This window comes from Hylobates moloch, unplaced genomic scaffold (genome assembly GCF_009828535.3).
Source record: "Hylobates moloch isolate HMO894 unplaced genomic scaffold, HMol_V3 SCAFFOLD_12, whole genome shotgun sequence".
Taxonomy (NCBI): Eukaryota; Metazoa; Chordata; class Mammalia; order Primates; family Hylobatidae; genus Hylobates; species Hylobates moloch.
Window position 1 is genome coordinate 3,883,271 of NW_026652287.1, and position 25,587 is coordinate 3,908,857.

The 25,587-nt window shown below is 42.8% G+C and overlaps 1 protein-coding gene across 6 annotated transcripts in view; it reads right to left on the reverse strand.

Annotated features, from left to right (window-relative positions):
- GLT1D1 (glycosyltransferase 1 domain containing 1) overlaps positions 1 to 25,587 on the reverse strand; it is a 187,684-nt gene that overhangs the window by 108,889 nt on the left and 53,208 nt on the right. For 5 of the 6 annotated variants that reach the window (XR_009209161.1, XR_009209162.1, XM_032168280.2 and 2 more), the window contains exons 5-8: positions 17,199 to 17,235; positions 14,681 to 14,737; positions 3,256 to 3,351; positions 2,566 to 2,615 (exon numbers count right to left, since the gene is read on the reverse strand). Coding sequence is in view for 4 of the 6 variants with exons in the window: in XM_032168280.2 (XP_032024171.1) it covers positions 2,566 to 2,615; positions 3,256 to 3,351; positions 14,681 to 14,737; positions 17,199 to 17,235 (240 nt within the window). In the remaining 2 variants the exon portion in view is untranslated. The remainder of the gene's footprint in view (positions 1 to 2,565; positions 2,616 to 3,255; positions 3,352 to 14,680; positions 14,738 to 17,198; positions 17,236 to 25,587) is intronic. The other variant, XM_058426052.1, reaches the window with a different exon arrangement.

Genomic DNA, 25,587 nt, shown 5'->3' on the forward strand with positions numbered 1-25,587 from the left:
CTCAGACTTCTCAGAGAGAAGGCCTCAGACTTGGAGCCATGGGCAGGCAACAACAGTATCTAGAAGGCTAGGCCAGGTGTGATGGCTCACGCCTATAATCCCAGCACTTTGGAATGCCAAGAGGGGCAGATCACCTGAGGTCAGTAGTTTGACACCAGCCTGGCCAACAAGGTGAAACCCCATCTCTACTAAAGGTATAAAAATTAAAAGTACAAAAATTAGCCAGGCATGGTGGCCTACACCTGTAATCCCAGATCCACGGGAGGCTGAGGCACGAGAATCACTTGAACCCGGGAAGCCGAGGTTGCAGTGAGCCGAGATTGCACCACTGCACTCCAGCCTGGGTGACAGAGCAAGATTCTGTTTCAAAACAAACAAACAAAAACATCAAGGGCTAGAATCTGTGTGGCCACATTGAATACCATATGGAAGATAAATTACGCTTAAATGTGGCAGTGTGTTAGCATACACCCACATATACGCATGCACACACACACATGTTAAGTGCTAGCATTGTAGTAGTAACAAGATAATTCCCAGTGCGCTAATTCATGTTAAGTCCCATAGAGGTACGGTTATTATTATTACTTTTTAAAACTTTCTTGTCATTTTTCTGTTTGAAGAACATTGAAAGAAAAACTTCTAGTTTGATGCTAAAATTCTGGCAGCTCTCTGGGGCCTCCCTAATGGGCACAAATCTGCCCTCATGCCTGAATCACCCCCAAAGGCCCCACCTCCTAACACCCTCACACTGGGGAACAGGTTTCAACATAGGAATCTGGAGGGATGCACACACTCAGGCCATAGCAGCAACCCTGGAACAAAAACCCCACAAAGAGGCCGGGTGCAGTGGCTCACGCCTGGAATCCCAGCACTTTGGGAGGTCGAGGCAGGTGGATCACCTGAGGTCGGGAGTTCGAGACCAGCCTGGCCAACATGGTAAAACCCTGTCCCTACTAAAAACACAAAAATTAGCCAGCTATGGTGGCAGGCACCTATAATCCCAGCTGCTAGGAAGATTGAGGCTGGCGAATCACTTGAACCCAGGAGGCAGAGGTTGCAGTGATCTGAGATCACACCATTGTACTCTAGCCTGGGTGACAGGAGCAAAACTCTGTCTCAAAAAAAAAGAAAAAAAAAAACCCACAAAGACACGGAGCTGTCACTGGCAGCGGTCCACCCTGTCTGGCTGGAAACACTAGGTGTATTCTGTTTTCCAAACTCTTGGAGTAAAGACGAGCTCATTTTCATGAGATGACCAGTGCAGCCACAGATTCTATGAACCCTTAGCGCTTGGGACTTCTCTTAGGACCGGCGTGGAACACAGCACGTGTTTGGTCCTGATCTGGCGAGGGATGAGTGAATATCCTGGAATCCCCATGGAATGGGAGGCGGCATCTACAAGTGGCTCCCAGGGGCTCCATCCCTCGGTCACGGCCACCATGGTCGGGTAAGAACGTCTCCCATCCCAGCGTGTTTCTCAGAGTTAGATACTCATTTTCCACACAACAAGGCTCCCAGAGGTGTCACCTGCCATCTGATGCTGGGTGGAAGGAACCACGCCAAGTTTGCTGAGCAATTTAAGGAAATTTCAAAGACAATTTGGATCACACATAATATTTGCCTTATGCACCAAATTAGACTAATTTTCACTTTATATAACTTTAATTTTCTTTTTATAGGACTCCTATTTCTTTTTTTCTTTTCTTTTTTTTTTTTTTTTTGAGACAGAGTCTTGCTCTGTTGGCCAGGCTGGAGTGCAGTGGTGCGATCTCGGCTCACTGCAGCTTCCACCTCCCGGGTTCAAGCTATTCTCCTGCCTCAGCCTCCTGAGTAGCTGGGATTACAGGCACCCACCACCATGCCCGGCTAAATTTTGTATTTTTAGTAGAGACAGGGGCTTCACCATGTTGTCCAGGCTGGTCTCCAACTCCTGCCCTCAGGTGATCCGCCCGCCTCAGCCTCCCGAAGTTGCTGGGATTACAGGCGTGAGCCAGTGTGCACGGCCGGACTCCTCTGTGTTTCCATAGAAGTTATTAGTTATCCTTTGTAGCAATAAATTAGTCGTCAAGATTCGTTGTTGTAATGATCTTTAACCTTGGTCTAGTTTTCATTTTTAAGAGGCAAATTGACTTCATTTACTTAAAAACAGGAAAACTCCATTGGTTAGAAGAGCAACGAAGGCCGGGCGCGGTGGCTCATGCCTGTAATCCCGGCACTTTGGGAGGCTGAGGTGGGCAGATCACAAGGTCAGGAGATTGAGACCATCCTGGCTAACATGGGGAAACCCTGTCTCTACTAGAAATACAAAAAGTTAGCCGGGCGTGGTGGTGGACACCTGTAGTCCCAGCTACTCGGGAGGCTGAGGCAAGAGAATTGCTTGAACCTGGGAGGTGGAGGTTGCAGTGAGCCGAGATGACTCCACTGCACTCCAGCCTGGGCGACAGAGCGAGACTCCGTCTCAAAAAAATAAAAAAGAGCAATGTAAACTAATTGTAGAAAATACATAAAAACCATATAGAGGAAAACAGAGATGAGATAAATGTTTACTGCACATCAACTTACTTCAGGACCCACGATCACCAGGTACACATTGGGCTCCTCCTGATGCCATTCTTGGGAAGAAAAAAGAAGACAAAAAAACACTTAAAATGGTTCTAAGTCACAGCTGCAAGCACAACTAACTTCAATATAAATTTCTCAATAACAAATTATTTCATATCATTTGGCTTTCATTCATATTAGTCAATTTAACTTATATTTTAGAATTTCTGTATTTGACATTTTATGATTTTAAGTGAATTTCTACAGTATTATCCATTGTCCAGATTTCTAATTTACTGGATAACTAGGACTAGTCTCCAATATCACCCCAATTCAATGTGGACTTTGGAATATACCAAGACTATACAGATTACCTTAAACAATAAGCAAAACTCCAAATGCATCACACAAATCGGCATGTGTGAAATATTTTCAGGTAAAATTATTTTAGTCCTATAATTATTTGCTATTTTTATGATTTTCTCGGAACCTGAGGGCACAGGACAGTGGAAAACTAAACGGAATTCCTCCAAAGAGCTGCTGATCCCACCCATTATTTTTCTGTTCTTTTCCAAAGTAGCAATCTAGAAACAGCTCTGCTCATGTGCAAAGAATGAGGAAAGAAAACTCAGGGCCTGAAGAGAGAAATGCTGAGATGGGCACCCACACGGAATTCTATAAACAGTGGAGGAAGGTAGCCAACAAACACACCTGAAAATGCGTCCACCAGATAGAGAGGATCCTTAACTTGTCGAAGTCCACATATCAGAAGAAATATGTGCAAATTATCAGCACTTTGGTTAATCTCTGTAAGAGAAGAGTTCAGAATGTTTTCAGTGGGGAGGGCTCTGCATGCTGCAGCAGCAATAACATCACAGATGCATTCAGAAGTGGAGGCCTCTGACTTCGAGGCCAGCTCCTCCTACTCTTATTATTATTATTATTATTTGGAGACAGAGTCTTGCTCTGTTGTCCAGGCCGAGTGCAGTGGTGCAATCTCGGCTCGGCTCACTGCAACCTCCTCCTCCTGGGTTCAAGCGATTCTCCTGCCTCAGCCTCCTGAGTAGCGGGGATTACAGGCATGCACCACCACGCCTGGCTAATTTTTGTATTTTTAGTAGACATGGGGTTTCACCATGTTGGCCAGGCTGGTCTCAAACTCTGACCTCAGGTGATCTGCCCGCCTTGGGCTCCCAAAGTGCTGGGATTACAGGTGTGAGCCACCATGCCCCGCCCCTACTTTTACTTTTATATTAATTTCCTTGCTGTAAACTAATTATTTCTGGTGGGAAAAATGGAGCTGAGCTCAGGCTGTAAAATGCAACTTCACCTCTGCTGCAAAGAAAAAGGATAAGGCAAGGAGGAACTGACTCAACTATGACTGAAATAAGAGCCAAACTTTCTAGAAAAGATTTAGATGCAATTCTAGATAGGAAGAATAATGTCTTGATGAAACTAGAAAAATGGTTTATATATTAATGTCCTCATGAATTCATATATGCATAGAGAGATCCACACACCTAAATGAATGCATGTCCTGGAATCAGCCCAAACACCCATCGGTGATAGACTGGATCAAGAAAATGTGGTACATATACACCATGGAATACTATGCAGCCATAAAAAGGAACGAGATCATGTCCTTTGCAGGGACATGGATGGAGTTGGAAGCCATTATCCTCAGCAAACTAATGCAGGCAGAGAAAACTAAAAACCGAATGTTACTCACTTATCAGTGGGAGCTGAATGATGAGAGCACATGGACACATGGGGGAAGGACACACTGGGGCCTGTCGGAGGGTTGGGGTGGCAAGAGGGAGAGCATCAGGAAGAATAGCTAATGGATGCTTGCGCTTAACACCTAAGTGATTGGATAATCTGTGCAGCAAATCACCATGGCACACTGTTAACCTGTGTAATAAACCTGCACATCCTGCACATATACACAGAACTTAAAAGTTGAAGAAAAGATAAGTAAACACATATCCATAGGTATATAAAAGAGAATGTATACAGATATCAAACCATCACATTGTACACCTCACATACACATAATTTCTGTCAACTATACCTCAATAAATATGGAAAAAGTAAAAAAAAAAAAGTTTATTTATGAAGAAAAGAAAGAAGCAGCGTTGTTTCCCAGGTTGGAAGCTGTCACTAAGACCACTTGTGGTGGATGGCCACAGTCTTTGCAGCCCTTCCCAGCAGAAGTGGAACAGATCACTGTACCCCAAGACCCTGGGCTGGCCTGGGACTTCCAATGGCAGTCAGTGGCAGCGGCCATATGTGATTTCCAAGGCTGGGTGGGGGAAGATTTGTGCTTCCCACTCTCCCCACTGCCCCATTCACACCAGTACCCTCTAATCTGGCCCCACGACCTCTGTTCTCATTCTTAAGAATGAGGCTTTTCGGCTGGGCATGGTGGTTCACCAGGATCACTAGAGGTCAGGAGTTCAACATCAGCCAGGCCAAGATGGTGAAACCCCATCTCTACTAAAAATACAAAAATTAACTTGGCGGGGTGGCAGGGGCCTGTAATCCCAGCTATTCAGGAGGCTGAGGCAGGAGAATCACTTGAACCCGGGAGGCAGAGGTTGCAGTGAGCCAAGATCACTGCACTCTAGTCTGGGCGACAGAGCAAGATGTCTCAAAAAATAAATAAATAAATAAAAAGAGGCTTTTTCTTTCTTTTTTTTTTGAGACCAAGTCTCACTCTGTCAGCTATGCTGGAGTGCAGCAGCACGATCTCAGCTCAATGCAACCTCCACCTCCCTGGTTCAAGCAATTCTCATCCCTCAGCCTCCCAAGTAGCCGGGATTACAGGCACACACCACCCATGCTGAGCTAATTTTTGTATTTTTAGTAGAGATGGGGTTTCACCATGTTGGCCAGGCTGGTCTCGAACTCCTGACCTCAAGTGATCCACCCACCTTGGCCTCCCAAAGTGTTAGAATTACAGGCGTGAGCCACTGCTCCAGGCCAAGAACGAGGCTTTAGTCTGGAGACTCCTGACTGCGTGAGGCCCTGGGACACGTTATAAGCTCATGCAGGACCCAGTGAGGGTTGAGCCGTCTGTAAGTGTCCAAGTGAGCCCAATGGACACACATGAAGCAGCCCTCGCAGGGCCAAACCCCAACATCAGGAGAAATGCAGGGGTGGCTGCTTTCAGCTGGTGCATCTTTTTTTTTTTTTAATGAGAAAATATGTTTAATTTTGTAATAAAAGTTTCTGGAAAAGAGGCATAAATTTAGACACATTTGCTCACAGTCCAAATTCCTATAGTGCATCTGCTCTCTAAAGTGAGGGATCCTGGCCAGATGCAGTGGCTCATGCCTGTAATCCCAACATTGTGGGAGGCCAGGAGGGCAGATCACCTGAGGTCAGGAGTTCGATACCAGTCTATCCAACATGGTGAAACCCCGTCTCTACTAAAAATACAAAAATTGGCCGGGTGTGGTAGCAGGCACCTGTAATCCCAGCTACTGGGGAGGCTGAGGCAGGAGAATCGCTCGAACCCAGGAGGCAGAGGTTGCAGTAAGCAGAGATGGTGCACTGCACTCCCAGCCTGGGTGACAGAGCGAGACTCCGTCTTAAAAAAAAAAAAAAAAGAAAAAGAAAGTGAGGGATCCAGGCCAAGACATCTGTAGATACAGGAAAAAGCTGAGCCTTATTAGCAAAGGACTTTGGAGGCATTAGAAGGTCCATACCCCCGACCACAGAAAAAATGGGAGCAGGTGGTGCATCCTGAGGTGGCTTATTACAGCTCAGTACATGACGCATGCAATAGAAATTGCTAATATATTTAACACAAGCCGACCTAAAACTTCAGCATTTATAACCTGTATAATTGGCCATAAAATTATGCAGGTTCAAGGTTTTCTTTCCCAGCACAGGCATTCGTCCATTATTTAATTCAAACACTTTCATTTTCTCTATGCTATTCCAAATCTTGAACAAGAATACAACTAGTGTGAATATAATGACTTATGGCGACACCACTTTAACACAATCACAAAAGCTTCAAAAAATTAATACCTAACAGGAGAAAATCTTACTGAAATGTTAAGATCGAGATGTCGCTCTTAGAAAAGCCTTGGAAAATTGTCACAGCCTCTGAATAAGCCACTGACAATCTGCATTGTCAATTTTCGTTGAATATGTTGAGTTTTTAATATTTCCTTAATACTCTTTTTTTTTTTTTTTTGAGATGGAGTCTCAGCCTGTAGCCCAGGCTGGAGTGCAGTGGTGCATTCTCGGCTCACTGCAACCTCTGCCTCCTGGGTTCAAGCGATTCTCCTGCCTCAGCTCCCGAGTAGCTGAGACTACAGGCACAGGCCACCATGCTCGGCTCTTTTTGGTATTTTTGGTACAGATGAGGTTTCACCATGTTGGCCAGGCTGGGCTCAAACTCCTGACCTCAGGTGATCCACTGGCCTGGTCCTCCCAAAGCGCTGGGATTACGGGCAGGAGCCACCGCACCTGGCCCTTTCCTTAATATTCTAAGTATCCTGAAGCTAACTGTAGAAATGCAAACCTTAGTGCGTCCTTGTTTGACCAAGGCCTAAGCTAGACGCTGCATGCAGATCTGAATTGGAGGTAGGAGAATTTGAGGTTAGGCATTTGGATATGAGGTCAAGAATCAAGCTATTCATTTTAATAAATGATTGTTAAAAATGGAGAAAACTTCTCAAGGTTGCGAGGTCAGGTAAGAGAAACAGTCCAAGCCTACATTACTAGGCAAGAGCCACTAATGAATGCTAAAATTTGCAAGTGAAAGTTTGACGAGGATAGAGATTAAGAGCACCCTCTCAAAAAGTACTTATTAATTACAAAGGAAAATAATACCTGTACAGTACACGGAGAAACCAGGGGATACCAGCTTAACTAAGGGAGGAAGCCTCAGCCCAGCACACATGGCTGGTGTATACACACACACACACACACACACACACACACACAGAGTTTACAGAGTCAGAAAAAGATCTCCAATATTGGGACAAGCTGATGCTCTACATATCCATATGTGACACACTGAGAAGGAAGCGACATCACTTCCCTCATATTCTTGATGTGCATGGAATATCTATTCACAGGCACAGCAGGAGGAAGAGGGAAAGAAGGAAGGTACAAGGAGAATCACAAATGTACCAAAAAGAGGGAGAAAGTCAAGAATCGGTATTACCAAATTGGAAAAATAAATAAATAAATACGAAACAAACAAACAATCCACAAAGATGGCATCCAGAGAGGGTATTGAAAGCACTGTGTGAAGAACGCAGGTGACGTCAAGGTGAAGAGACTCTGTTTAATTCTTTATTTTTGCTATGTGAGAAGTATGAGTGCTGGAAACCTATTTTGTTCCTTTACTGACACACTTAGCTACTGAGAACTCGAGGCTCTGAAGACGCATTGGCATTTTGGTCACGCAGGCTGTAAAAAAAAGTGGCCCTCCAACTACCCCTGTCCTGGGATCCCTTGGAAAGATGGCCCTGAGAAGAGAATAATCCATAAGGTACAATATTGATTTTCAGAGTTTTTTGACTATGACACACGGTAAGATAAACATATTATGTTGCAACTCAGTCACACAAGATATATAAATACACACATACACATACATAGACATAGAGTTTATATATGATTAAAAACATACTTTAGGCTGACTACGTGCAAGCCATTTCGATGTTTTCTATTTGATTTCACTTCAATGTTTAAAAGTGCTGGTCCCTAACTTACTCAATTCATTATGACACCCTTGACCTGCAAGATGCTGCAGGGAGATGGAGCGAATCCTATATTCCTTTCCTCTCCCCTCATCTTCTTCCTGGCTTGGAGATTAAGTGTAATGGGAATATAGGAAACTAAATTAGAAAATGATAGAATAAAGGGCCATAGCCTTATCTTACTCTAGGTTAAAAAAAAACAAAACTAAAAGGCAGAGACAGCATTTGGATTTGAGTAGCTTAGGTGCACTTTCTACATACTAAAATATCATTCACCAAAAATAAAGATTACAGAGGAAAAATCCTGATCAGGTGTTCAAGGGCTCAGGCTCATCACACGTAAGCATCAACTCTGATGAATTACACTTCAGGCTCCCTAAAGCCCCTGACAGCTTTAAGGGGGTATAAATTCTTAGCTTTTAACAAAGAACTGTTAAATAAGGTTGGCCTGCTGATGCTCAGAGACAAGGCACATACCTGACTAATTGTTTTAGTAAATTTTGTCTCCTCCTTTTAATGCCAAGCTTATTTTTATTCCTTTTGCTTTTCCTCTAATATCTAGGTTATCAATGAGTCAAGATTTGAACTTGTCACTTAACAAATGCACACATTGACATGTCTTTCCGATAGAACCATTTCCTGGAGAACGGTATTTTTATCTTCAAAACAAAATGTGTTGTTTTCACGATCTGGCATATTGCTGCCAACAGCTACACTCCACGTTGCTTAATCTCCCAAGTATGAGTCACCAGCGGGCTCAGGAACAGAAGCCCAATCCACGCTGAGGCAGTCTCTATGCCCTGTATTCTATTCTAGAAGCTGTCTTTATTATTTTCTTTTTTCTTTCTTTCTTTCTTTCTTTTTCTTTTTTTTTTTTTTTTTTTTTTTTGAGACAAAGTTTCACTCTTGTCGTCCAGGCTGGAGTGCAACACCGCAATCTCAGCTCACTGCAACCTCTGCCTCCCAGGTCCAAGCAATTCTCCTGTCTCAGCCTCCCAAGTAGCTGGGGTTACAGGCATGCACCACCACACCTGGCTAATTTTTGTATTTTTAATAGAGACAGGATTTCACCATGTTGGTCAAGCTGGTCTTGAACTCCTGACCTCAAGTGATCCGCTGCCTTGGCCTCCCGAAGTGCTGGGATTACAGGCGTGAGCCACTGCGCCAGGCCACACTCTTCATTATTTTTCACTTGTTATTACAAAAAAAAAAAAAAATACTTCAGTTGAACACATTAGACTTACTAAATTATAGCTGAAAAAGCTGATTGGGGGGCTATGCAAGAATAAAGGCTTCTACTAACACTAGTTTTCCACATGACAAACAAGTGAGTTTTCCCAGGACTAGCCTGAGGAAGACAAGTGCTACAATCTGAGTTAGGCAACTTTGAGTTTCCATTATAGAAATACAAATAGAGTTGACAGAGAGATAGAGATAGAGATGAAGAGAGAGAGAGAGAGAGAGAGAAAAGCAATAAAACTAGAAATACAATAAAACAGAAATCAGAAAAACAGGAAGGAGTTACCCAGTCAAATTTAAGCTTTCATACATTTTAGGATTGATAGCCTTAAAGGAATCACGACTTTAGATGTGTTGGTTATTGAAATTTAAAGGCAAAACCCACAGAACATGGAATCATCACATTTAAAATATACCTGGAAATGCACAGAAAAACTCAAAGACCAGGTAACTAATTTGATGTCTACACATCTATCTTCCAATCAGAATAGCTACTGTCAATATTATGTGAAAAAATTACAACCATGCCATTTACTACATTTCACCTGCCTTATTATTTATTTGTTCTTAGTTGACCTGTTTGCATGTGAGATAATGGTAAGCATAAGAGGGGTTTGATGTTTTAAATTAAGGAGACTTAGTGATTCTTTAGCTAGGGCTTAGAGATAGAATTGAGTATGGTCTGAAAACCTGTGACATGCCGGAAGAGGAGAATGCATCGTGACGCGGACATCAGACATTTAAGAAGCACACTGCACACCCTGGTGACTAATCAATTACTCAACTGTTTATATGCAGTGTTAAATGAAGCCGTTTCCACCTACTCCCCCTGATTTCAAGGTTAATAGTTGGTGAGAAGGCAGAGGGTATTTGATCACTAATAGCCTTTACCAACTTCACTCTACCTTCTGTTTTCACTGTCTGCAGCTCCAAGTGGGAGGGACAAATCAAAGTCACAAGTTTCCAGTGCTCCAGAGGCCAAGGGAAGATAGAGTAAGGATGATGAGGATGGCCCATCCCCAGAGCCTGAGAGATGACAAAGACAAACGATGGCACAAATGTGGGCAGACGCCTGATCATAAAACCCAGAGACGCAGATTAATCCTACATCTACCCTTAAGCCATTATCTGCCACTGTCAGCTACTAGAGCCACAACCAGTCTCTCTAAGCCCATATATTCTGAATACATTTACAACTTCTAATTGCACACATTAAGATTAAGCAGCAGCCAAGTAGGTCTCCACAGGAAAACGCTTTCTAAGGAGTGTTTAAAATCTCCTGGCTGTTCCCTTAATCATTCAATAGCAAGACCAGCGAAACAGTCAACCCTGAGACTGTGGAATGTGACGACAGATCATTCTCCTACTGGAAATTATGAATCTTAGTTACAATACCATTGCGTCCTGTGATAGATCGAAGACAGACTAACCTTACAACAGGAAATTGAAAATGGGCCCACTCGTTCTGAATAATGGTACATGTAACTGACATGACAAAGCAGCTGAGGTCGCATGGGTTCATCTGTAATACTGAGAACAGCCATGCTAGTGTGGCTGAGATTGATGAATATACTACGAAAATTATTTCTGATAAAATGCTTGGAAATTTTTCTTTTCAACAGAACTTAATACTGACATAGAGTATGTGGTAGAGGCTCTGTTTCAAGTCTTTTGTTTCATTTTATCTTATTTGTTTTAAGTTCCAGGATACATGTGCAGGATGTGCAGGTTTGTTAATAGGTAAACGTGTGCCATGGTGGTTTGCTACACCTGTCAACCCATCACCTAGGTATCAAGCCCAGCGTGCATTAGCTATTTTTCCTGATGCTCTCCTGATGCCCCCAGCCCTACCCTCCCCTGACAGGTCCCATTGTGTGTTATTCCCCTCCCTGTGTCCACGTGTTCTCATTGTTCAGCTCCCACTTATAAGTGAGAACATGCGGTGTTTGGTTTTCTGTTCCTGCCTTAGTTTGCTGAGGATAATGGCTTCCAGCTTCATCCATGTTCCTGCAAAGGACATGATCTTGTTCCTTTTTATGGCTGCATAGTATTCCATGGTGTCTATGTACCACATTTTCTTTATCCAGTCTATCATTGATGGGCATTTGGGTTGATTCCATGTCTTTGCTATCGTGAATAGTGCTGCAGTGAACATACACGTGCATGTATCTTTATAACAGAATGATTTATATTCCTTTGGGTATATACCCAGTAATGGGATTGCTGGGTCAAATAGTATCTTTGTGGAATTGCCACACTGTCTTCCAAAATGGTTGAACTAATTTACATTCCCACTAACAGGGTAAAAGCGTTCTTATTTCTCCACAAGCTCGCCAGCATCTGTTGTTTTTTGGCCTCTTGATAATCGCCATTCTGACTGATGTGCGATGTCATCTCATTGTGGTTTCGATCTGCATTTCTCTAATGATCAGTGGATGATGAACTTTTTTCATATGTTTTTTGGCTGCATGTATGTCTTCTTGTTTCAAGTCTTTAGCATGAAAACAGACTTGGAGTGTCTTTCTGTTTGCTGAGGGCAGAGAATTGATTTTGCATCTTCAGTCTCTTCTTGGAAGTTTGCAGCAGGAGGCTAGGCGAGGTGGCTCATGCCTGTAATCCCAGCACTTTGGAAAGCTGAGGCAGATGGCTTACTTGAGCTCAGGAGTTCAAAACCAGCCTGGCCAACATGGTGAAACCCCCCTCTCTCCAAAAAATACAGAAAATTAGCCAGGTGTGTTGGGGCGTGCCTGTAATCCCAGCTACTCGAGAGGCTAAGGCAGGAGAATCACTTGAACCTGGGAGGTGGAGGTTCAATGTAATAGGATTTTACAGAAATTGACGAGTTGAGCCCCAAATTTAAATTGATATGCAAAAAACCTAGAATAGTTAAAATAATTTTGAAACAAAGTTATTGACTAACACTACTTGGTTTCTAGACTTACTATTACCCTATACCAACAAAACAGCATGATATTGGAATAAAGGTAGGCATAGATAATGGAACGCCACATACAGCAAACTGACTTTCAACGAAGGCACCAGAGCAATTCACTGGGCAAAGAAAAACATTTCCAATAAATGATGCCGGAACCATCTGGATATTGTTAAGAAAAAAAAAAGATCCCTACCTCATACAACACACAAACTAATTTCAGATAGATTTATAATCTTAAATGAAAGAACTACAGCACTAAACTTCTAAAGACATTTTAAAAAGAAAGAAAAACATCTTTGTGACCTTAGGGTAGGTAAAGATTTTGTAGACAGGACTCAAAAGCACTAACCGTCAAAGAAAAAGTTTGATAAACTAGACTTCAATAAAATTTAAACCTCTTCTGCTCTTCAAAAGACATGGTTAAGCAAATGAAAATATAAACCAGTGAATGAGAGAAAATATTAACGATATATTTATCTGACAAAAGGCTTGTACCTAGAATATAAGGAAGTTCTACAAACCAATAATTAGAAGACACACACACAACTGGCTAGACACTCACAAAACAAGATACATGAATGGCCAATGCACACATAAAAAGGTGCTGAACAAAATTAATCATCAGGGAAATGAAACTTAGAAGAATGACAATGAGACACCATTTCATTATCTCCCTAGAACAACTAAAATTGAAAAGACTGTCTATTCCACTGGTGGGCAAGAATGTGGAGTGACTGAAGCTCTTGTCAGCTTCTGTGGAAGTGTAAGATGGCACACCTTGGAGAACTGTTTGGATATTTTCTATAACATTAATCATATAGTCAAGCTATTTGACTTAGAGGCATTTATCCAAGAGAAGTGAAAACGTAGGTCACCAAAAAACCTTGCACAAGGATGTTCATAGTAAATGTATTTGTAATGGTTAAAAATGGAAAACAAGTTAAAAGTTCATCAATAGAAGAAGAGATAAACAATTTGTGATATATGGAATGAAATACACCATTCCAAAATAGAATACTAAGAAAAAAGGTCTACAGATACACACAATAGGGATAAATCTCAAACACATTAGTTGAACAAAGAAAGCCAGATACAAAAAATTATTTAATGCATGACTCCACTTAGATGAAGTTCAAGAACAGGTAAAACTAATCTAAGATAAGAAAAATTAGACTAGGAATCGCCTCTAAAGAGACAGAAATTAAATATGGAAGAGGGCATGAGAGAACTTTCTTGAGTGGTGGAAATGTTATCTCTCCTGATTGGGGTATTTGTCACATGGGTATATACATTTGTCAAACATTTGCCTAATTTTATGCTTGAGATCTCTGCATTTCACTACATACAAACTTCAGAATTTTTTTTAAAAAAGGATGAGTTCACTCTATTCTACTGACATAATGAGCAAAGAAGGCAGGTTAGAGTAGTAAGTGAAGCTTGATTTTGTCTTTTAAACATCATTATTTACATGTAAATTGTTGAGAAAGATCACATCAAACATTAATAGCAGTTCCTTTTTGGTGATGAAATTTCAAGTGATTTAACTTTTTGGTGCATTTTTTGGCTGGGCCCAGTGGCTCATGCCTGTAATCCCAGCACTTTGGGAGGCCGAGGTGTGTGGATCACCTGATCAGGAGTTCGAGACCAGCCTGGCCAATATGGCAAAACCCCGTCTCTATTAAAAATACAAAAATTAGCTGGGCATGGTGGCACATGCCTGTAGTCCCAGCTACTTAGGAGGCTGAGGAAGAAGAATCACTTGAACCCAGGAGGTAATGGCTGCAGTGAGTCTAGATCACACCACTGCACTCCAGCCTGGGCAACAGAACGAGACTCCATCTCAAAAAGAAAAAACAAATGTGCTGTGTATTCTGATATTTTCTCATTTTTCTACAATGGTAATTTAATTATGTGTATAATTAGTAAAGTAAAATAAAATGAACACATGAGGTTGTTATTCTTATAAAGAACAAATGTCACAGGAAATGATACTGAAAATTTGGAAAGCAGGTGCTAAAAACAGCATCAGAAAGGGCCAGAGCCCCTGTCTCTCTGGCTTTCTAGCTCTGCTGTTCCTCAAAAGGATAAAACTACTCATGAAGTCGCAGACAGAGGGAAATGAACCTTGTTCTCCCTGACAACCACTTTTTCAAAACCACATGAACGCCACAAGCTCCTGAAAGTAACTGACAAGATGCACTTCATCAAAATCCTCTAAGAAGATCTCATGTCTCACCAGATCGTTGAAGAAAGGTATTCCAGTTAAAAGCGGCATTTGGTGTTGTTGCAATTCCTGGGTCAAAGAAACAGAAAAAGGGCAAGTTCACTTTGATGCGACTGCTGAAATACAATGAGTTATTTTGTGTTGAGGCTTATTATTACTATTATCATTATTATTTTGAGACGGAGTCTCACTCTGTCGCCCAGACTGCAGTGCAGTGCCATGATCTCTGCTCACTGCAACCTCCTCTTCCCGGTTTGAAGTGATTCTCCTGCCTCAGCCTCCCGAGTAGCTGGGATTATAGGCGCCCGCTGCCACACCCGGCTAATTTTTGTATTTTTAGTAGAGACAGAGTTTCGCCATGTTGGCCAGGCTGGTCTTGAACTCCTGACTTCAAGTGATCCGCCCGCCTCAGCCTCCCAAAGTGCTGGAATTACAGGTGTAAGCCATCACACACGGCCCACTTGTGTTGAAGTTTAAATAACGGTAGCACCTGGTTTTTATAAAACCACTCGATGCTCTGAGTGCGTCACTGAAGTCCCCTGAAGCCTTCAGCACAGGAGGGTTAAAAAGAGCCCACAGATTCCACATGAGAAAAGACCCACCCCTTTCAGCCCCAGGATCCATGACAGGCCCAAACTGGGTTAGACAAACGATGAGTTCCTTAAAAATGCCAGGAAGTAACAGGTTTCAAAAACACTGTCAACTAAGCCCCATGTGAAAATTACACCTCCCTGTAAAATTCCCACTCTCAACCCTCACCAACTCATGCCTGACGGTCTGTTGGTTATTACTTCCTCAGAGAGAGAAGTTACATTTAATTTTTGCTAAAAAAAAAAAAAAAAAAAAATGACTATTTTACAATTTAGAAATTCAGAGGCAACATCTAGCACGTTATCTTGGTAACAGAAACATTTTGAAATTTTATAAAATGTAAGTAAATCAAGTCGTCTAACCACCTCCAAAATCCACCTGCATAATCATTATTCACACTGAATGATACGACAACGGCTATTTAACAAGTGCCCCCTTCAAGCCAGCCCCGGGCTCTGACTGCATGTAGGCGCTTCCATACTCCACTGCAACCCTTACAGGCCCACTGAGCAGACCGGTTCCTCCAGTTTATCCAGCTGGACACTGATGTTCAAAGCGGTTAAACAGACTTCAAAATGCGCAGGGTGGAGGTGGCAGATGCTGTGTTCAAACCTACGCACTGCCTCAGAGCCCAGGTTTTTCCTGCTGCACCAGCTAAAAATGTCACTGAAGCCAGTGCAGCAAGGTCACAGTGATGACAGGACCGCGTGCCTCACTAAGGTGCGCCTGAGCACCGTGGAAGTCCTCAGGAGGCGCGAACACCTGGCCTCAGCCCCTGCACTAGTTCTAACCTGAGCTTGGGGCGAATTACATGTTCTTCCTTGGATCTAGGCTTTCCATTATTTCTATCGTGTAGTACGGTGGTTTACAAACTGTGTTTAGAGAGGCCAGGCACGGTGGCTCACACCTGGAATCCCAGCAATTTGGGAGGCCGAGGCGGACAGATCACCTGAGGTCAGGAGTTCAAGATCAGCCTGCAACATGGTAAAACCGTGTCTCTACAAAATACACAAAAATTAGCTGGGCGTGGTGGGGGGCACCTGTAATCCCAGCTACTCGGGAGGCTGAGGCAGGAGAATTGCTTGAACCCAGGAGGCGGAGGTTGACGTGAACCAAGATCACACCACTGCACTCCAGCCTGGGCGACAGAGCAAGACTCCATCTCAAAACAAAAACAAAAAACTGTGTTTAAACCTCAGAGGGTTTGATGAAAGGCCTCAGATGCCACCATAGGGGTAGAATTGGGCAGGGGGGAAGGAGGAAGATGAAGGGAGAAGACTTCCAGGTCCCCCAATTCAAGTCAGCTGAAACAGAAGTTCCGCATTTGGTTTGGTTTGTTTTTTCCAAACATACTGCTGATGGAGTATATCGTACTTCTACTGGCAGAAAATGCTAAGTGATCCGCATTTTAAATCATTATTTTATAATTTCTCCTACTTATCTTTTATTCTAATGTTAGAAAAATCATAACAATGTAGCCATTCTCAGGCAGATTGCTTGAGCCCAGGGGTTCAAGACCAAACTGGGCAACGTGGCGAAACCCCCATTTCTACAAGGAATAAAAAAAAATTAGCCGGGCATGGCGGCTCATGCCTGTAGTCCCAGCTACTTGGGGGGCTGAGGCTAGAGAATCGCTTGAACCCAGGAGGCAGAGGTTGCAGTAAGCCGATATCGCACAATTGCACTCCAGCCTAGGCGACAGAGCCAGACCTTGTCTCAAAAAAGAAAAAAAAAAAGTAGCCATTTCACTGATTATTTTTAAGTAAATATGAGAAATCATATTATCTCCTTCATAAACATCTCAATATGTGTCTCTTAAGGACGCAAACTTATTCTTTTAAATATATCTCTATATTTATCACATATAAATATACATCTATTTTTATATATTGATTCTCTACCCCTGTACATAAGTAAATAAATATTTTAAAATTCTTACCTTGACTCTGGACATAGATCTTACCCTTAGCATGTGGCTTTTGAAAGGGGGGGAGAAAGAAAAGAAAAGTACATTGGACAGTGCATGACAACTGCTTTTTAGAAATAAAATGAAAGTCGTTAACAAAAAAAGCCGTCCTGGAAAACATCACTGAGAGTCATCTGCACAGCTGCTCATAGACTTATTACTCTGTAAGAGCAAAGCATTAGGTTTTGCCATTAAAAATACCGCATCTATAAGGTAAGAAGCGCACACAAAAAGTCTCTTAAATGAGGCGTAATGCAATTTTGCAATTTTACACTTGCTATGTTAGTGGAGACATTACTGAAGTTCAGCCAGAGAGCATGCCAGTGCCGGCCCAGCTGATGCAGCTCCTGCCCCTGCGTGGAGGTGGAGGTTCGGGGAAGCATGTTATGGCTTATGCATCCCTGAGGGGAAGACTACTTCCACCACCCCCAGAAAAAATGAAGAAAGGAGCAGGAGGAGAAGGAGGAGCTGCCGATATGTTGGGAAACCAAAGACAGGCCCCAGGAGGCAGATCCGTCCAGGCAAGGGAGGACAGCCGGATGGAAAGCGTCTGGTAAGGTACCTCCCTGGCACCAAGCAAAAGGCAGCCCTTGCATGACGGATTTGGATATTTGTAACAAGATATCAACTTACTATTCCTTGCCGTGTTTTCTGGCGGAATGTCACAAAACTACTAGAGAGAAATTGAATCCATTTCTCCAGTTCATTTTGAAACAGTGGCAGGAATATTTTTAAGATGACGTTTAGATGGAAAGGTGGAGGCAGGAGCAGAGTGAGACCCTTTCTGAAATGGCTGACGGAGCAAGTCCATGCTAAGGACGGTTTCTCTCAAGTGATCAAAATAGGCCGTCATTTTGGTGAAAGAGTCCAAAAATGGATGTCTTTTTCTCATGTGACCCAAGTCTGATCAATGCATGAAATGACTGAACTAGCTAGATCCCTGGAGGTCATAGAAGTCACACCCCTGTGCTTTGTTGGTGTAGGGATACAGTGTGGTCTTTAGGGTACCAGGGAGCCCCCGGCACTGCATGGGGTGTGCTGGTCCACGTTGGACATTGTCCCCACGTCAGTTTTATATTTTGGGACACAAGCTAAAGGTGAAGCAGCCCTGCCAGGGCGAGACAATCAACAGGAAGAAGGAGACTGGCCCTCCCCAAGCCTGGGAAGGTTTGGCAGAGGCAGCGTCCAGGCAGAAGGTGGGTGGCACGGCCGGGCACCGTGGCTCACCCATATAATCCCAGCACTTTGGGAGGCCGAGGCAGGCAAATCATTTGAGGTCAGGAGGTCAAAACCAGTCTGGGCAACATGGTAAAACCCTGTCTCTACTAAAAATACAAAAATTAGCCGGGTGTGGTGGCATGCGCCTGTAATCCCAGCTACTTGGGAGGCTGAGGCAGGACAATCGTTTGAACCCGGGAGGCAGAGGTTCCAGTGAGCCGAGATTGCGCCACTGCACTCCAGACTAAGCGACAGAGTGAGACTCTGCCTCAAAAATAAAAAAAAATAAAGAAGGTGGTGGGTACACACGAGACTTGGCATGGCGTTGGTTTTGTCCTTAGCATCGCATTTTGTATTTAACTACAGGAAGCACCTCAAGCCTCCAGAAGTCATGTCTCTCCTCCCCACTTCACCACGCAAGCAGATACGCGTGGTATTCCAAATGCCCTTAAAACAGTAAACCTTTAAGAGAGAGTTTCAAAGACCTCTTCTCTACCAGTTAAAAAAGACATTAACTTTAATGAAAAAAAAAAAAAGGCTAAGGGCAACCATTGAAATTAGAAATTGCAGTTCAGAGCCCTAAACTATTCCTTGTGCTGAATTATAATTTCCCTGGAAAGCAGGAAGAGCTGTTACTGGAGTGTAGTGGAGGCTCAGAGTGCTTCTTCCTGAAACAAGCCTGTGTCCAAAACACTCCCCTGGAAACATCTTGAAGATGGATGGTAAAGCACTCACAACAGAACACCAGGCATTTAACTTAATATAAGTTAATGTAAGTGTTTGACGATAACAGATTCAGCATAATCCTAGATAAATATAAGGTGAGGCAACATAGAGTTTATAGTTTTTGTCACTATTTTCATTGGAAATATGCTCTGCAATTAGCAATACATAAACTCAAAATGTTCCTGTCAAGAAACTCCTTTTTCCACCAAAAAAAAAAAAAGTTAAACTTGTATCTCAGCTCTGTCAGCAGAAGGAATTGACTGAATGTGAAGATTTCTGGACTTATCTGCTGATCTTCCCACATCTCTGAGCATCATTTTTCTCAAATCATTTGAAAAGCGTTTCATAAATGGTACTTTCAGATCTCATCCAGGCAAACAGAGGAAATAAAGTTGCAGTATAAAGGAAGTCTCGACCTGAGTTATTTTTAATCATTGCAATAAAAGAAATCTAGCAAAAGCCAATTGGCTTATATTGATTTTGAAAAACATTTTCTATATGAAAGTGTAACAAATACAAATTAGCTTTCCTTGTTCAATATTTATGATTGTTCTATCTGCCTTGAAATAACACAAGTCAAAGTCCTTGTGTATGGCCTGCCTTGCAGATTAGCTCATCAGTGCACACAATGGCAAACACTGAGGTGTGTCTATCAGCAACTGTTACCTCTTTGGCTCATTACTGGATATAAAAAGCCAGGATCCTATTGGATAGACACCTATCAATAGATGGACTTCTAACAGACCCAAGGGCTAACTGATACCTTTTCATGCTGGAATAACATCAACCAAAGAACTTCCCATTCTTTGACTAAATATAAGCCAGAGATTCACCTTCTAAAATTAAACTTTCTGCAAATGGAAACCACAATAGATTATTTTCAAAATACATGCACAATTTTATGCTCTACAGATGACAAAAATAATAGTTTTTGTTCTGAAATTATAATACAACTTCAGATTGTGGCTTTGTTAAAACTACTTGTAAAACGATTACAAACTGCTTAAAAGAAATGATGTCCCATACATATAAAGTTAAAAAATATATTTATGCCACAAAGCACATAGAAATTGGGCACTTTTCAAGGTCACGGTGTCTTTTTTCCTCCCTCTACTCTTTTCCCTTAGAAATCTATTATCGTGAATAAAAAAAAGAAAATAATATTCAAAAGGAAGGGGAGCTATGGGGAGATTCAGCCTTGCCACTGAACTCCTGCAATGGAACCACACAAAGAACAATTTTTTTCTTTTTTCTTTTCCTTTCTTTTCTTTTCTTTTCTTACTAGGAAGTACTTTAATGATTTTTCATAGAAAAAAAATGTCCAGACACTAACACTTCACAACATTTTAACAACAAAGAAAGAGGTTTTCAAGAGTTGGGATTCTGGAACATGAGGAAGAAGCGTTGGTGTCCTGCTTCATTATAGATGGATGGCACAGGTCAGAAATGGGAGACTGGGTGCGAAGCCAATATCAAAACCCAGTGGAATGACGCTTGGACCTATCATGTTTTTTGTTTTTGGTTTTTTTGTTGTTGTTGTTTGTTTTTTTTTTTTTGAGACGGAGTCTCGCTCTGTCGCCCAGGCTGGAGTGCAGTGGCACAATCTCGGCTCACTGCAAGCTCCGCCTCCCGGGTTCACGCCATTCTCCTGCCTCAGCCTCTCCGAGTAGCTGGGACTACAGGCGCCCACCTCCGCGCACGGCTAATTTTTTGTATTTTTAGTAGAGACGGGGTTTCACCGTGTTAGCCAAGATGGTCTCGATCTCCTGACCTCGTGATCCGCCCGCCTAGGCCTCCCGAAGTGCTGGGATTACAGGCGTGAGCCACCGCGCCCGGCCCATCGTGTTTATTTTCCTTCCTGCCGTCCTCTCTGTCCGACAGAAACGCCAGCCACCATACAGAGCCCAGTAGCACCTAGCTGAGCTGCCAGTCTTCCCCCTTGGGTAGGAGAACAAAAAGAAAAGAAAAAAAAGAAAGCAAAGAAAAGGAAAGGAGAGGAAAGGAGAGGGGAGGGGAGGGGAGGGGAGGGGGAAGAGAAGAGAAAAAAAAGAAAAGAAAAACGAAAAGAAAGAGAAAGAGAGAGAGAGAAAGAAAGAAAGAAAGAAAGAAAGAAAGAAAGAAAGAAAGAAAGAAAGAAAGAAAGGAAGGAAGGAAGGAAGGAAGGAAGGAAGGAAGGAAGAATATACATGGGTGAGATGAGAAAGAAATGTTGAAACTAGACTGGGACAGGATTCTGTCAGGTCCAATACGGAGCAGGCATAGAGATGAAATTCACCCAATCCGGCCGGGCGCGGGGACTCACACCTGTAATCCCAGCACTTTTGGAGGCTGCAGTGAGCTGAGATCGCGCCACTGCACTCCAGCGTGGGTGACAGAGCAAGACTCGGCTAAAAAATAAATAGTTAAATAAATTTAAAAGAACAACCCGTGACCCTTCACAAAATCAAAGGATGAGAGTGTGGCACCCAATCTGGTGGGGCAACTCAAGAAACAGGAACATCAACAGGAAATTTCCAGAGAAGATTTTTGTTTTTTTTTTAAACAAATGTATGGAGTAAACAACTCAGAATGATTATTCATTTCATTCAGAAGATTCCCCTACCATGATCTGCCTTGGCAATTTAATGAATTAGAAACAGTACTTGTGATGGTACCACACATTTGAGCCCCGGGTCATGGAAAAAGTAAACTCAAGATCTATGCTCTGGAATGGATGCGTTTTCATACTTCTGAGTTCCTTTCAAACTTCTCAATTCCCAAGGATCTCACATGGGGGGAAACAAACAAACAAAAAACACCCACACAGACATAAAGAACATTTGCAGTTCCATCCAGAAATCTCCAATAAAGGCTCACCTTCACAGAAGCTATTAAAAATGATTAGCGGCCAAGCGCGATGGCTCACTCCTGTAATCCCAGCACTTTGGGAGGCCGAGGCAGGTGGATCACAAGATCAGGAGATCGAGACCAGCCTGGCCAACATGGTGAAACCCCGTCTCTACTAAATATACAAAAAATTAGCCAGGTGTGGTGGCGGGCACCTGTAGTCCCAGCTACTCGGGAGGCTGAGGTAGGAGAATGGCGTGAACCCGGCAGGCGGAGCTTGCAGTGAGCCGAGATCGCACCACTGCGCTCCAGCCTGGGCAACAAAGCGAGACTCTGTCTCAAAAAAAAAAAAAAAAAAAAAAACGAAAAAAAATGATTAGCTTCCTGGGACATGATCAATCCCTGGAGCTTCTCCTACAGAGGTGAGAGGGTTGGCACAGAAATGAGGTAGTCTAGAGGTGAAACCCACATGCTCAATGCGTTTTTATGTTTCCAGGAGGGTGGGAACTCTAATAAAAGGTGTGGTCTGTGTAGTTTCAGCTGCTGCCAAGATGACTTTCCGAGGTAATCAGACATAAAGCAATGGGGCCATGCAGGAAGAGGGAGAAGTAATAAGTAGCTCAAAAGACAACATGCTTCTACTGCAGACTTTAGGGATAAGTAGACACGCAGCTCATTCCGATTAGGCCAGCGCTAACATCTGCACTGACTTGTGGAGCTCACCTGTATGGGAACTGCACTTGTGACAGCCAATGAGATCTGTCTTGCTTTCTGTATTTTAATTTCCAAAAGAATTTTGATGAGTAAATGTACACAAAGTAAAATTACACTTTAGGTTTTGCCTAATACAGCAACTTCAAGAAGTTACTTTTCTTTAACAAGTGCCAAGCCAAAGTAGATAAATTAGGCCCCAGAAGGTGGTGACTCAAAGTTTCCAGAAAAAAAAAAAGAAAAACCACACTCTAAAGATAACACCTGAAAACTTAGCCTTTGCAAAGCATATTGATGGGCCATTATGAATGGCACTGTGCTTTTTTGTTTGAATATGATAACTGCTTCAAGCAATATTTACTCAAACAGGATTTTTTAAATATAGCTCATAAATAAATATTTGAGTTTAGATAATATCCTCTTAGAAGAATGCTTATTAGGAAAAGAGTGTGAAAACAGGCATGAGGGGTTTTGAGCCCAATGGAGACATATTAAACTATAACCATTGCTTCTCCTGGTAGAAGCGTCCATTAAGATACACATTTAATTTGTTCGTGGGTGTTTTTTTCTTTTTGGTGAAACTTTTACATTTTCTGGCGAAATTCTGATGAATTTAGACAAAGCGCTCTAAACGTGGACTAGAACTAGAAGTACTCAAGTTTGCATCCTGAATATCTATTACATATTGTAGCAAGAAATCAAAATCCTACATAAAATATTTTCAAACTTTCCACAACACATATTTCAGGATCAGAAATGTGAAGTGAATCAAATTCTTGAAAATGTCAAATCAATATTATAATATCAGAAACTGGCCAGCACAGAGGCTCACGCCTGTAATTCTAGCATTTTAGAAGGTTGAAGCAGGAGAACTACTTGAGGCCAGGAGTTCAAGAGCAGCCTGGGCAACACAGTGAGACCTCATCTCCACAAAAAAAAAAAAAAAAAAAAAAAAAAAAAAAAAAAAAAAAAAGGGCCGGGCGCAGTGACTCACGCCTGTAATCCCAGCACTTTGGGAGGCCGAGGCAGGCGGATCATGAGGTCAGGAGATCGAGACCATCTTGGCTAACACGGTGAAACCCCATCTCTACTAAAAATACAAAAAATTAGCCGGGTGTGGTGGCAGGCGCCTGTAGTCCCAGCTATTCGGGAGGCTGAGGCAGGAGAATGGTGTGAACCCAGGAGGCGGAGCTTGCAGTGAGCCAAGATTGCGCCACTGCACTCCAGCCTGGGCGACACAGCAAGACTCCGTCTCCAAAAAAAAAAAAAAAAAAAAAAAAACAACAACAACAAAAAAAAGTAAAAATTTCAGCCAGGTGTGGTGGCCTGGGCCTGTAGTCCCAGCTACTCAGGAGGCTGAGGGGAGAGGATTGTTTGAGCCCACGAGTTTGAGGCTGCAGTGAGCCATGATCATGCCACTGCACTCCATCCAGCCTGGGCAACAGTGAGACCCCTTTAATAAAGAAAAAAAACACTTAAAAGACATATTATAATATCACAAACCGACATAGTAATGCCATCCCAAAACATGACCTACGTTGATCATGCATGCTAGGCATTAACAGCCTAGCATGCTGACCTGGTGAGGAGCCCACCAGGATTGTATATTTTACAAAGTAGGTACAATGTCAAATTAAGGCTGATATCAACAACACTAAAAAATAATGACGAGCATAAACGAAGGCATTTCAAATTAAAAGAGATAAAACCATCTTTATTGAAATCCAATCAAACTAATTTGTGAAGGGTCAGCCAGAGATAGGTAGGCAATCATAAACCCAGCTCCCAAGACAGCGTTGCCATAAGAGCAGCCCTGGGGGCTGAAGTTCACTCACCAGTTACAAACTAACCCTCACTGGGCACGTGTCCATTCACGTGTCCTCCAGGATCAGATATCGTGTGAGTAAGTTTCAGAAATCCTGAAAGAGAGCTGCCCTGAGCACACAACAGCCCTCGCCACACGTGGCCACGTGGCTGATCCAGGGCACGTGTAAGGCAGCTGGTTTGAGTTAAGATGTGCTCTGAGTGTAAAATACACACCAGATTTCAAAGACTTCATACAAAAAAAGGTAAAATATGATGTCATTAGTAACTTTCATATTGATGACATGTGGAGATAATATTTTGGAATATAGTGAGTGTGTACTAGGAAATTCGGCCTTGACCAAAGAGAGGCATGACCTGCACCCTTAGCTTCTGGGAAATGGCGTAAGTGGCATAATACCTGACAGCAGAGTGTTTGTTTAGGGTGGGAAATGGGCCAGGCGCGGCTCATGCCTGTAATCCCAGCCTTTTGGGAGGATGAGGTGGGCAGATCACTTGAGGTCAGGAGTTCGAGACCAGCCTGGCCAACATGGTGCAACCCAATCTCTATTAAAAATACAAAAATTAGCCAGGCATAGTGGCAGTCACCTGTAATCCCAGCACTTTGGGAGGCTGAGGCAGGTGGATCGCCTGAGGTTGGGAGTTCAAGACCAGCCTGGCCAACATGGTGAAACCCCATCTCTATTCAAAATACAAAAATTAGCTGGGTGTGGTGGTAGGCACCTGTAATCCCAGCTACTAAGGAAGCTGAGGCAGGAGAATCGCTTGAATCCGGGAGGCATAGGTTGCAGTGAGCCAAGATCGCACTACTGCACTCCAGCCTGGGCAACAGAGAAAGACTCTGTCTCAAAAAAAAAAAAAAAAAAAGACTGTTTCCATGCTTTAACCATCACCTGGACACCAGCGACTCACATGGCTGTGTCCCCAACTGTGCCCTCCTCTGAGGACAGTCCTACATTCTCAGCTCTATTCTGGATATTCACCCCTGAGTCTAATATTTGTCGCTAAGTCAATACATCCAGAACCAAATGATTCAGTTCCTCTCCTTTTCCCCCTC